At 47.6% G+C, this 14,650-nt stretch overlaps 1 protein-coding gene across 1 annotated transcript; it reads right to left on the reverse strand.

The window, feature by feature from the left end:
- Nucleotides 1–10,347: 10,347 nt before the first annotated feature.
- Nucleotides 10,348–12,595, reverse strand: DDX28 (DEAD-box helicase 28). Its single transcript, XM_069639698.1, has one exon. It carries the CDS (start codon nt 12,532–12,534, stop codon nt 10,723–10,725), a length of 1,812 nt encoding a protein of 603 aa, XP_069495799.1. The 5' UTR covers nt 12,535–12,595; the 3' UTR covers nt 10,348–10,722.
- Between the last annotated feature and the right edge of the window lie 2,055 nt (nt 12,596–14,650).

The raw sequence follows: 14,650 nt of genomic DNA on the forward strand, positions 1-14,650 counted from the left end.
CAACAGCAAGCACATGACTGACCACTACAAGTTCATTGTGGAGAGCGAGGATCTAGAAAGGAAGCAAGCCGAGCTTCCATTGGAAGTACTACACTAGTATAGACAGAATATCAGAAATCTGAGGAAGTGGTGGGGGGGCGCTGTTGCGCGCATCAAGATGGCCGCTTGAAAGGAGAGCTCCGACTCACACAAACATCCCGATTCAAAAATATCCTTTCTACGCCGCTCCACACGTGACACGAAGATTCTTGTGCCGTATGACCCCCTGCAGGTACCTGCAAAAATCGTGTAAATCCGTGCCCGGACTGCCAGGCTGTACCACTCGGAGGAAGAGGCTGCTGTGTGACATGAGTGACGCCGCCCCGCGGCTCCATGAGATAGCTGCTGGAATCCGGAGGCTGTGCGCGGGAGACCAGGCCGCGGCGGGGGATGGGCACTGCATTCTATCCCGTGGTGCCGGACCCCCCTAGAGGAGCAACAGAAGACCCGGCGGCCACAGCCACAGCCCGTTGCATGGAGGGGCCGCTGTGGCGATGGCGTGGGAAAAGCCGTGCTGAGTGTGAGAAGGGGGAGAGCTGGTGTGGCCGTCTGTACAGGCGGCGGTCGGAGTTGAAGGTAGCTCCGGCTGGCGTACAGCGCCTGAGGCTGTGCCGGCCGTCCACGAGCTGGGCCCCTCTCCCCTGTGAGGACACCAGTACGCGGGCGCCTGGAACGGCGCTCTGATTCCGCGACATGGCCGGCGGACCAAGTAAGTGCGGCGGGACAGGTGGGCCCCCCGCTGCGAAGGCATCTGTGGAGGAGATTGCTCCTGGAGGGGCAAAGGTGGTTCCCCCCCTCCCCTGACGATGTGGTGAGAGAGACCCGGGCTACACACTCAGGATTTTAAGCACTGTAAACGGAGTGGGACCACTGCGCGTAGTATTAGCGTGTGGTTCCCAGATTGTTAGTGTGAGTCCGCGCGGTCACGGCTGTGGAAACCAATGGGTTGCGCCCCCGGGAGTGAGGAATGCTACGGGCGCTTGGCTGATACCCACCCCAGCAGTGATACGGAGAAGCCCCTAGCACTTTGAGGGGTCACAGTGGCGACACATGCTCAGACGACAGAAACAAGCATAAGAAAGCAAATACTTACCCCTGGCAGGGGCAAGGAAGGTACTGGACCCTCACAACATTGGGTTTCTACCAACAACACGATCCGTGGGAGGACAACCCACTCCTAGGTTACACACTATTCTACATGGGCCGCACTGAGAGGAAAGGTACAGGAGTGAAGAAGACAGGCCCAATGGATTCCTTCGCCAGCTCCCAACCATGCAGGGCGCCCAATGAGTCGCGACAGCCACCAGATAGGCAGGATGAAGATCCCTTAGAGCGCCTGGCAACACTGGTTCAAAACGGGTTCATGGCAGTTAATGTCAAATGGGATGATATTGTGGCGACGATTGGGTCCCTGAAGGCAAGAGTGGAGAAAGAGTACACGTATTACAGAAACGGAGAATAGAATCAGCGCAAACGAGGACACAATCTCGCAACATGGCCGCGACATAGCCCTACTCAAAACAGAACTTAACAAAACCCAGGGTAAATGCGAGGATTTAGAATCGAGATCCCGCAGAAATAACATCCGGATTGTCGGGGTGGCCGAGTCCTTTGGCAAGCGCGACATGGAGAGGCAAGTGGAACACCTGTTGAAAGATGTCCTGGGGGCTGAATCTTTCTAAGAACATTTTCTTGTGGAGAGGGCTCACCGCACTCTGGCACCCCAGCCGAAACCTGGGGTGCCGCCTCATACCATAATAGCACGTATCCTTAACTATTAGAGACAGGGATGCTGTCCTCCGACTCTCCAGAGAGAAAGGTACTTTGCAATTTGAACACAACAGAATCCACATATACCCGGATTTCTCCTCTGGTGTACAGGCGCAACGCTGATCTTATGACCCGGTGAAAAGGCAATTGCGGATGCGGAATGTACCCTATGCCCTGATCTTTCCTGCAAAAATCAGAATTCTACACGGAAACAGAGCCCATTTTTTTGAAAATCCTGCGGAAACAATGACATATGTGAAGGTGTCCATCCCGTTGCCTCCCAGAGATAGGGCAAACGACCAAAATGCCGGGATCCAGCCAGGAGCAGAGAGGCTTGATGCAGCGGACTGAATGGTCCACACAAACTAATCCTCAGCACGGGAAGCCAGGAACAGTAACAGAGAGCGGCCTAGACACAGATCCTCTGTATTTCTGAGCCGTGAGCCGCCGGAAAAGTGACTGGATGGCTGCAGCCGGCACCCTCAGGAAAGTTCCAAGTTATTTGGGGGAAATGCCCAGCGGGGATGGTCCAAGCGTTATTGGGCAGCATCGTCATGTTGGGGGAGATTATGTGGGGACTAGTTGTCATGGTAGAATTTTGGTTGTTGGAATTTATGTGCACGATGGAGGGAAGGGCACAGGGGTCCCAGTTGGAAGGGTCTTGCCAGTTGAAACAGTTGGTGGCGTCGCTTCATATGACATTCTTCCGGAACAATCCAACACACGGAAAATGGTGTTGACTCACAGTCATGGCATGCACCGGAGCAAGGGCTAGTGGTATGAAGTTAAAACTCCTTACGTGGAATGTCCGTGGTTTGAACAATCGTGCTAAATCCAGAAAGGTGGGGGCAGACATGACTAGACATCATCCGCAGGTGATCATGCTACAAGAGACCCATGCACCCTGAAAGCTTAACATGGACTTTTTGAAAAACTGGGGACAAAATGGGTATTATACAGACTACTCCACACCGGCGAGAGGTGTTCTCACTCTTATACACCCCTCTGTTGGTTCTCGTTTTGGTAAAAGCAAAGTGGACATTCATGGGCCCTATGTCATAGTATGGGGTAGCGTTGCGGGGAGGGAAATTATATTGGTGAACACATATGGCCCGAACATTGATGATCCTGAGTTCTATGTAGACATTGTACAGGAAATGGAGTACATGGGGTTTGAACAGATCCTGTGGGGGGGATTTTAACACAATCCTTGATGTTACACTGGACCGATCTAACACAAAACCTCGACCCCCCCTCCAAGGCGGCAGCGATGTTGCTACAAATCCTATGGCAGCTGGCACTGGTAAATTCATGGAGGACACTACATCCAGGTAAGAGACAATACACATTTTATTCCACAGTGCATGACACTGAGTCCAGAATGGACTACTGGTTGACCTCCATTGGCCTCATGGGCCAGATAGATAGGTGTGAGATACTCCCCCGTACCCTTTCAGACCACTCCCCTGTTACTATGGAAATGACACTCAGAAATACAACGCCCTCAATTAGGAGGTGGAGGATGCCGCCAGACATCCTCACAGACCCAGCAGTTTCTGATGCACTGCATATAGAGGTTGAACCCTTTTTTGAAATCAACAAAGACTCAATAGACAGCCAACATACCCTATGGGAGGCTTTCAAGTTATGGTTGAGAGGAATATTGCTTTCTAAGTCCACAGGCATGCTGAAAGCGGTTAGGATAGAACTTGATGAGGTGGAAAAACGCATGGGGATCCTGGAAGCGAGATACACTGATAAACATGATAATGAAACCCTTGCAGATATAAATAGCAACCTTCTGGAATTCAATAAGCTAGCTACCAGGGAACTACTGTATATGTCAACCCCCCATAGAGCGCGTAGATACGGTGAGGGTAACAGAGCAGGGCGCACCTTAGCCAACTTACTTAAAACCGAGAGACAGCACTCAATGATCTCCAGTATATTATCGGGAGACGGCTCAGTGGTCACTAGTGAAGAAGGGCCAAATAGGGAATTCACCCGTTTTTATACAGACCTGTACTCTAACCATGATTCGAAGTCAGCCAGGGACGTGGAAACGTACCTTGATAGCATTAATCTCCCAATGCTGCCTTCGGAATATAGACTAGCGCTGGACCAACCCCTGACCACTGAGGAAGTCACTGAGGCAATCAAATCACTGGCCAGCGGCAAAGCCCCGGGCTCGGACGGACTTAGTGCAGAATTGTATAAGGAGTTAAACGAGGAACTGACCCCAGTGCTATTGTCGATGTGGGAGGAGGCGGTGGAAGTAGGCACCCTGCCACCATCAATGAGGGAGGCCATAATAACAGTTTTGTTGAAGCGAAGGCGACCACCCAATGAGATGTCCTCCTATCGACCCCTGTCCCTAATAAACTGTGATGCTAAAATATTTGCCAAGATCCTGGCTACAAGACTCGTACCGCACATGCCCATGTTGGTACATCCAGATCAGTGCGGCTTTATCCCCACTAGGTCGACGGCCCTTAACCTTAGGAGACTGTTTGGTATCATGGCCCAGATAAAACCAGAAGCTCAGGCGGTGGCGGTATCACTAGACGCTGAAAAAGTGTTTGACTCAGTGTCATGGGTATACTTATTTAAAGTGTTGGAGAAATTTGGTATAGGCCCATATTTTATGAGATGCGTCGGTTTATTGTACTCTGACACCGGAGCCAGGGTTCTGACCAATCGCATGATGTCCGACTGGTTTGGGCTGGGCAGGGGTAGGCGACAGGGATGCCCTTTCTCCCCAATACTATTTGCCTTCACAATTGAACCAGTTGCGGCGGCGATCAGGGAACTCCAGGGACAGAGAGGTATCACGATGGCCAGCCTGACCCACTCAATATCTTTATATGCAGATGACGCATTGTTATATATCCGTGAGCGGGATATACACTTGGGCCCTGCAATCGAGACTATTCAGGAGTTTGCCGAATACTCTGGTTATAAAACTAACAGATCCAAATCTGAGATATTCCCCCTGAACCCGGCCACGAGATGCCCGGCCAACACATACGGTTTGCAATGGTCCCCAAGCAAAATAAGATATTTGGCAATTATAGTGTCCGGCGGCAGTGCCTCCCTCCACGCTGACAACTATGAGCACCTCCTGGGGGGCATATCCACTAAACTTCGGTTATGGACAAAACTCCCTATTCCACTTATTGGCCGAGTGGCCATATTGAAGATTGTAAGATTACCAAAATTACTATATTTATTTACTAATATCCCGCTGTGGCCGGGGGCACATTTTTTCGCGACCCTCCGATCGTTGGCGGTAGAGTTTGTGTGGGGAGTGGGCGCAGCCAGAATGAAGTGGGAAAAAATGGTGGAACCTTACAACATAGGGGGTTTAGCAGCCCCTGACTTTGAATTATACTACCTAGCGGCGCAGGGCCAATTTATCAGATACTGGTATGATGAGCAGAACACCTCCCCCCATGTTGGTATTGAAAGACATGCCGTACTCCCAACTGACGTACGTTCCATAATTTTCAGTAAGAAATACAAAGACGACTGCCCATTCCACCCGGTTAGCATAACTGTGCATGCATGGTCTAGACTCTTCTGTAGGTTGGGTTTGGGGACTCCCCATTACTCGGAAGCTCCCTTCTGGAACTTCCCCGGAATAGCACCTTCGTACGACCCCGATGTCCAAAAGAACTGGGACCCAGAGGAGGAATTCAAACTGAAAGACATATACCCCGATGGTAAATTTATAACACTAGAGGAATTCAAAGTCGGAATGGGGGGGGAGATCAACTGAAAATATTACAATATCACCGAATGCGCACAGCTTACAAGGCCAGATGGCCCGTATTCCCAGATGAACCACCCATCTATCCATGCCTAGCCGCACTGTCTACACAGACGAGGGTTAGTGTCTCAGGGCTATATGCAGTTGTACAGGCAAACACGCCTACAATGAATAAGATTAAGGTCTCATGGCAAGCTGATCTGAGAATCACTATCTCAGACAAGGCATGGGAAAAATACTGTGATTTGACCAGAAGGGTCTCCATGAACGCTGGCCTACGTCAGATCCAATTTAAGATATTAAATAAGTTACACTATACACCTGAGAGGGTGGCTAAATTCACTCGTGAAGGCCCGGGCAGCTGTCCGAAATGTAGAAGTGAGCATGCCGATTCATTTCACGTGTATTGGAGTTGTCCACCCATATACGGGTTCTGGGGAGAAGTAGCGTCCATCCTTGCCGACATCACACAGATCCCAGCAGACCTAACGCCCCAAAAATACTTGTTTGGAGATATTGGGAAGTCCTCTGAGGTGATCCGACGATTATTTAATGTTTCATGCATAGTGGCTAAAGAATGCATGCTGCAACAGTGGAAGAGTGCATACCCACCACGTGCAAATCATTTTCTCAAGGAACTGGCTCAGGTCAATGAATGTGAAAAACAGTACGTAATGTCATTACCGAGGCCATGTAAACCTAAAAACATCTGGGCTCAGTTCAGAGTATACTTGTGTGAATCAGGGTCAGCTGGGAGTAGCCAGACTAGACCCAGAAATGAGCAGGCTGTGTAGACAATACAGGTTGTAACTGGTTGATATTGTAAACGAACTGTTGAATGTTATGGAATGTCATGTTGAAGCAGCATCGTGTACCACCATAATTAATAACGTTTTTTTTTTTTTTTTTTTTTAATCTGAGGAAGTGGTAAGGACAACACAAAGTTAACAAAGACTTCAGACATATGGGCTCCGACGGTTTACTGCAATGTTACAGGCTGAGAAACTGGAACGTTCACCGAAGATAGATGGTCAATATCGATGTTGGGCACAAATAAGAAACAGACTTTCAGAGTAGTCAAATTCTGGCTAAAGGTAATTGGAAAAGAATGCCCAACTCTGAAAGAACCCTTACATGGTCCGTAAGGGAACAGATCTGATGACTAATAACCAACTCAGAAAGAATCCCTTAGATCTGATGAACTTAATAAACAGAAGGTGAAACACTTGCCCCTGCGATTTACTGATCTGACTTTGACACCATGAGTGTGAACTTTCAATTTATTTTTGCTATATCTTTATTCTTTTGTGAAGGCCTGCGAGGTCCAAGTTACTGTATTGTTAAGGTTGCATTGATTGGAAAGAGTGGATATAATGAAAAAAGTTTGGTAAATAAAACTAAATCATTTAATTAAAAAATACATATATATGGGCTTTCTTTGTACAATTCTGACAGGGCAGAAGAGATGGGGGCTAAGGAAGAGCAGACAGCTGCATAGGTGATCGTCTGTGGTATATATCTGGCTTTGCAGCTACACCACACAGAGCCCCGCCCATGTGGAGGCGGACAGACGAGTTACCCAATGTGGAGCCTCAAGAAAATGGTTGCCCTTTAAGTATGGTTAACTTAGAGACAGCCTACTCCCAGCTCAGTATATTTAGACAAAAGAAAGCAGCAGCCTATAGAGCCTCTGAATGCCTCCGTCACTGCTGTTTTTCAATAAACCACAGATCATTATTGAGAAGCAACCTGGAGTACAATGGGTTGACTCTTTGGATAAATAGATCCCTTGTTACAATATAATTCTGCATCCGAATGCAACCAATCATATTCTTCTGGTTAACATCTTGCAATATGTAGTGTTCCTTTGGATTAATACATTCAAACAGCCTCAGCTGAAGGTCCAATGTTAGGGTATCATTCCCAACTCAAGTCAGAACTTTTAGAATTCTTGTAACCCCAACCTTACTAGAATCAGAAAGCTATTGCAAACTCCAAGCGAGTCACGCAATGTATCATACCATTCATACTAATATTGCCTAACAGTATTTTACATTTGGAGGATGTTGTACTCTCTGTGCTCTTTATGAAATTGTAACATGTCCGGATGTGGGGTGGGGGAATATTGAAAAGGAACATTAACATTGTTGGTTATGTTTTTTCATACAGCACCATGTTTTTTCAATTCAAATACTTTTGCCATCATGTCATTAATCGAGTTAATTTCCATTAAGTCAAAAAGATAAACTATGTTACTCTTACTGGAGGGCTGGCAGGATTTCAAATATTTGTCTAGGCCTGCTAATGATAGGTTATTTTTGAAATGGTCCGATTCTAGGCAGCTCCTTTTCTTTGAAGCAATTCTCTTCAGACCTCCTCTTTTCCTCAGATGTTATTTCTGGGGATTTTAAGACCCTCACATTAAGATAGGCCTGCTGCAGTGGTGTACAATACACGGCCCTTCAAAGTTTTATGCGGCCCTTCACGGTTTTATTTCAGACCAGGACACGGCAGGACCCGCTCGCCCTTTGTCCATCATTCGAGTGCCTAGTTTGCCTCTGCCCCTGCACCTCCTTTCTGTTCCCCACCTGCTTTCCCGTCCTGCTCCCCACAGCCCAAAGCCCTTATTGTTCACCCGTCACTCCCATCCCACACCTCCTCTTTGATTTTCTTTTTTGATTTGCGTGTCTCCCACACCACCACGAGTTTAATTATGAAGTGCTGCCTGGCCTAATGTCAGTCAGCTAGTCCATGATAATGCCATTAAAGGCGCCACGTTACATTTTTTTTTTTTTTTTTTAAATAATCTTAAAACGTACTTTTTTCAATTTTAATCCAAATGTGCACACCAATGCCTCTACTACCCGCACATTCCTATGTTAAATTAGGCCCACTTCATGGGATTGTGAGGTACACCCGACCCACCAGCTAAACCAGGTGTGCATCCGTGGTCTACTTCCACTGGTACTAAAGCTACTAAATAATTCATACAAGGTGCAAGTCTGGATGTTACCTCACAACTGGAGCCCTCTGGATTTAGGCTACACTTTCCTAGTAGATCACTGATGTCAAGCTGGTAACATGTCTTATATCGAAATATTTTATCTTGAATATAGTGAAAGCACTTTTTTTTTAGGGGGGGCCGACAACCTCCCCATTTCCAACCCCTAAAAACCCACCCAAACCGTTTCCTTTACCACTCCCCTAAATGCATTCACTATAAAGGTTTTCAAGATGAAATATTTGTGATATGGGCATTCAACATAAAGGATTCCAAAATAAAACCGTGAATACCAAGCTGAAAGCTCGTATTAAAATCAATAAATTGTGAATGGTAAAACCAATGCAAGAAAAAGCTTTGAAGGGTTTGGGGGTGAAAGAAGCGTGTTCTTGGCCAGGCACATTAATACCAGACAAGCACTAAACAACATTTAGAAGACTTTCCATTTGGATACTATCCACTTGGTTCACACACCAGAGTACATTTCTCAGATATGCCTTGCGTTCGACAAGATGCTATATAAGGAAAGACTGTTTTGAACCCAGTATGATCGAGTAATGTAATGACTCCAGCGCAAGTAGCAACACTGAGTACAGCTAGATATGAGGTTCTTAAAGTAGACTTTGCTCTTAAACATACATTAAAAAAAGTGTGTAGTATTATAGGGCAGCAGACCAACTTGTGCAAACATGTTTTACAAGGCAGCGCTTTCCCAGAATCCTTGAACAAGTGGCTCCTTCTTATAATTGGTTATACGCTACTCTCACCTCTTACTACTGCTCTTCCTTACCCTTTCCATCTAAACTATCTCCTTCCTCCCTTCCCCCTGCTTGCATCTAGCCTCTCCTTTTCCTCTCTTCTTCCTTCACATTCCCTCTTTCCCCCCGTCCTTACCTCCTCTAACATCTATTACTCCCTTGCACACCTCTCCCATCCCTTCACCCTCCTCACCCCTGTAATTTTGTAAGTTGTTCTTTATACTGTTTTCAGGTTGTGGTTCAATTGTTATCTCACGCTTGCTGTATTGTTTACTTGTTCTCATGTAAAGCACTTTGGAGTAAAGGGCTATATAAATTCAATAAAATACAAATACACATTGAACTCTTGAAAGTAGCCAAACACCATAATATAAACATAAGGGACTATTTGCGGTGGCATCGTGAGTAAACCAGATAAGGATTGGTTTACCTCTCCTTTCCTGAAAGTGCCTAACATCCAGTTTCCACTGAAATTCTTCAATTATGTATAACATCAGTGCAAGAAGGATTTGTTTTGTTTCATAATTCAAAGAGGATGGCTTTTAGGTTTAAAAGCTTTGTTTGATACAAAAACACCTTTCAAAGCTTTAAGGTTACAGGGCAACCCATCAACTCAGGTCTTTCATCTTTCTTTAGGTTGATAAAACAGGAGTAACATTTTGATGGCAACAGGAATATTTGGAATTACAAGCACAATGAGACAGCAAAAATGAAGTAACACATACAGGAATGCAAACATCTGGGAGAAAAATAGTCACTGCAGGAAATGAAACCGCTAGGAATGACATACACTTGCTTGAAGCATATCAGCGATCAGGAACTACTTTTGACTCCCCCCCCCCACCGCCCCAAACAAACGGTGCCATACGGGCGTGCATAACGTGGTAATATACAATGGATACAAAGTTATAGTTTAAATAAAGGGCAGTTATATTTGCTGCACGCTACGACTTAGTGCCTTGCCCTCTAGAAACAACTCTTGCTTACCAAGTGATAATACCAAGCTGCTGTTTTTATGTGCTGCACTTCAAATATTTTATTGAAACCATATCAGCAATGTTCACATTAACTTACAGTATGATGTATTGTAAGGGCACACTGCCATGAAGTTCATAGTAGTATAAAAACCATCCAATAACACTTTAACATGCTGATAAGTTAACAAAACGTGACTTTACATAGTGCAAAGGTCAGCCAATCAGTGGTCAGCCACTCAATTTCTTCTCAGAGGGCAACAGGGAAAAATCAATTTATCAAGAGTAAAGACTAAGATCAGACGGGTTTGACTGCAACCATTGGACTTTTGCCTTATAAGACAAAAGCAGCCCAATACAACTGTAATGAACCTGCAACTCACAAACATGCTGGGCTAATAAGGAGACGGTTTACTCTTCCGTTTCAGGATCAAACTGGATCAAGTCTGTTTTTGGAATGGGTTGCTTCATGGAAGACTCCATGCCAGGTAGAACTGTCTTTTTACGAGCTGCAGTCTCGACTTTCTGGACAAGTTCAACGTCCCACTTATGCGTCACAAAGCTAATGACTGTGCCTGGGTACTTACTCCCCACACGCCCAACTCTACCTGCACGGTGAATATAATCCTGCAATGTCAGTGGAAAATCATAGTTTATCACGAGTTCGACCCTTGTACTGTCCAGCCCTCTGGATGCAATGTCAGTGCAAACCAAAACATCAGTCAATCCTTTCTGGAAAGAGTTGAAGATGCCAGTTCGCATATCAGCAGGCATTTGACCTTGCAGCCTTAAGTGTTTGATAGCGTGGTCATCGAGGACGTAACCAAGCCAGTTGACTGTTCGAGCACTATTGCAGAAAACCAGAACACCAGCCCCAGGTGACTGTTTCTTTATGATTGCCAAGAGTTCGGTCAATTTATCTGCACCTTTTATCTTCAAGAATGTCTGTTTGATGTGAGGCATGAGGAAGTGTAACCTTCTGCTCTTCAGGGTGGTGATGTGGCCTAAATCTGTGAACTTCCCTAGTAGCTCCCCCACTCCTTTGGGGAACGTAGCGCCTATGACCACAAGCTGGGCTTCACCCTTCAGGCCTGCTGTGTCAGTGCGTCCAGAGAATATGTCCACTTGAAGTAGGATCTCTTCCACCAGGTCATTAAAACTCTCATCACACAGGGTGTCTGCCTCATCGAGGACTATGAATCGCAGGTTGCGCAAAGTTACTAAATCCTTCTGGAGAGCCTTGCACATGGCCCCTGGAGTGGCCACCAGTAGATCAGCGTGACCTGATAAAGTCTTTTCCACCCTGACCATACCCCGGCCTCCGCCAATAGATTTAACCTTTAACCTGAAATGCTGGGCAATGGAGGCTGCTACATTGTAGACTTGATCAGCCAGCTCTCTGGAAGGCACCAGGACAAGGCACCGGGGGCCACTGTCTCCCCACAGTCGACTCACGAAGGTTTTTGGTATGGTATTGCTTTTCTGGTTTTCTATCCACTTGGGGGTATGAGGGTTCTGCCCGTGAAGGAGGACAGTCCCCATCTCTGCACTTTGTCCAACCTCTTGCCCCAATCCCATAGTTTGCGTGGTAGCATTCTCTGTCTGTCCTGGGATCGCGGAAGTCTCTTCCCCCAGCAAACGCTGAAAGAGCGGCAACAAGTAACCGAGCGTTTTGCCACTACCAGTCTCTGCTGCACACAGCACATTGCCACCCCTCAGGAGCTGGGGAATGGCCTGTCGCTGGACCCAGGTAGGATGCAGGAAGCCCTGTATGCTAAGTGCCTGTGATAAGGCCGGGCTGACACCCAGATCCTCAAAGCCGATCAAAGGCGCCTCATCTTTCCCAGGCAGGCTGGGGGTGCAGTCGCGGGTGTTGTTGATGGTAAAGTGGTCCCCAGTTGACAACCGGTGCTTCCAACCCCCGGATACGATGCGAGGCGCGGGACCTAGTCGCCGGTATGTTTGCCCGGTGTGCTGGTTCAGATCACGCCGCCTAGTACTGATGAGGAGACGGCCTGGGAGAGCAGAGAGCACGGGGCGCACTGACTGCCCCCGCCCGGAGCGGGCAGTGCTAGCACGCTCAGCGCGTAGCTGCAACGCACGCGGAATCCGTATTACCACCGGCCCGGCGGTGCTGCATCGCCGGAGGCTCAAAAGCACGCGGACCCCTAGCAGAGAGGCAGAGGAAGGAACCGGACCCACACAAATGAGCACAGCGGCCATAGACTTCTGGGTTTCGCCGCTCGCGCAACAGCGTCCAGCATCTACAGCGCTGAATTAGACAAGTAACGGAAAGGGAAGAGAGACTATGTTTTGGGCAGGTTTTAAGCGACCAATCCCGACTATAAATGACGAAATGGCATCATTGACTCAACACATAAGGCGCCCTCATCGGAAGAGACACATTTTCATCATGTATACAGTACACTAAATCGAGAACTGTAAAGAAACAAACTTTGTTTTGAAATTGTATATTTGTAAAGCGCAAGAAGCAAACGTGTTGAAATTCTGCCATCCTTTCATGCATCAATCGAAATCATTTCTGTAACTGTATTATTGGAACATGCAAGTAAACACTTCATGAAAAGGTGTCGGAGAACGTCAAAAGCGAACATAAATCCAAATAGCTTCCCAATATTTAGTTTTCCATTTCTTTTCGAGCTAAGGTACATTCGGATGCTGTCATTGGAGCAACCCTCTTAAAATGGCCACTGTTTTTACTGCTGTGTCCTCATGCAACCTCACGGGAACCCTTTGCTGTAGAGAAGTCCGTTTGAAGTGGGGGAAAAAACTGTACACCAGAGTTTGTTTATTTATTTATTTACATTTATAAAGCGCACAAACGGCCCTTAGGTGTTGAGGCGCTATAACAGTATGGCTTACTTAGTTGAAAGGAAAACAATAGAAGGGCAATGCTGAATAAGCAAACACAGCTAACACTACAAAGAGAATTGACATAGCTGGCATTGGCAAAGTGGTTACAAGGGAACCAGATAAAGCAGCTAATACAGCAGAGATAACTTAGTTGCAGGGGGAGATCAACAATCAGGACAGTGGTGACAAGCAAAGATGAAAAGCCAAGTGTTAGGCATAAAAAATCATAAACAATCAGGACAGTGAGGACAAGCAAAGATACACAGCCAGGTGTTAGGCATAGAGGTTCCATGTGTGGTGTCACGTGCCCTTACGTAGAGGGTCACGTGACGTGGAGATAATAAAGGAACCACCGGAACTGGCGTAATAAGGCCACTCTGGGTTTAAGCACCTCACGAACGAGTCGTGTCTTTCTTGCGCTGCGGCCTTCCCCGTGCAGCGCCACCAAGCAGGCCCGCTCACGCTCACCAGCTGATGCTGGGCCACACCAGCAACATCACACTGGCGACGAAGCCGGTTTCGAACCCAACGCGGATCCGCGCCTCCTCCACACGCGGAGCTGCGCGCCAACGCCCGCACCAGCGCCACACCTCCGACACAGCCACACACCGCGGACGTCACGTGGCTGTGTATAACATCTGCACAAGTCGGTTGAAGCCCCGCAAATACTCAGGACAGGGGCTCCCACACGCTGCAGGAAAAAAAAAAAGTCATTCAACACTCCTCCTGCACCTCCTGGAGAAGTCTGGCGGGTCAAAGCAGGTACTACGCAGCTGAACACACGCCGGTTGCACTGCCCCCTACGGTGTTGAAGTGACACCTCTAGCACCGCCACCTAAGGCCTGCACCCCAACTCTAGAAGGAACGCGCAGAAAACCGACATGTCCAGCCCAAGCACCAGCCCCGTAAGGACTAGCATGAGTTCATCCTCCAGGAGGAGCCTCTCCAATGAGCATCCCGACCCAACACAGACAACATTCATGCCGCCGTTTGACCCATTCACCACGGGAGCTGCTATCAGGTGGGAAATCTGGCTTCAACAATTTGAGATGCATCTCGAAGCCAGAGACATCACCATGCCAAAGAAGATGCGCACTTTCCTCCTACTCAACATCGGAGCAGCGGCCCTGCACCTCTTCAACGCCACACCGAACCGCGGTAACGTAGACAACTATGACGCAGCGAGATCAGCACTCACTAACATGTTCAAACCTGATCTCAACCCAGACTATGAATGTTTCCACTTTTGCATGGCGAGGCAGCGGGAGAAAGAGACAGTGGACAAATTTCACGCTCGCCTTCACGAAATGGCAGTAGGCTGTGAGTTCCCAGACGAAGAATTCGCCATCCGTCTCCAGATCATCAACGGGATATCCTCTGAAAAATTGAGAAGGGCCATACTATCTGAAAGGAACATACGCCTGTCACGCATCCTCGAAATGGCGCGCCTCCGCGAGCAGACGGA

This window comes from Ambystoma mexicanum, chromosome 1q (genome assembly GCF_040938575.1).
Source record: "Ambystoma mexicanum isolate Mex_15411 chromosome 1q, UKY_AmexF1_1, whole genome shotgun sequence".
Classification (NCBI taxonomy): Eukaryota; Metazoa; Chordata; class Amphibia; order Caudata; family Ambystomatidae; genus Ambystoma; species Ambystoma mexicanum.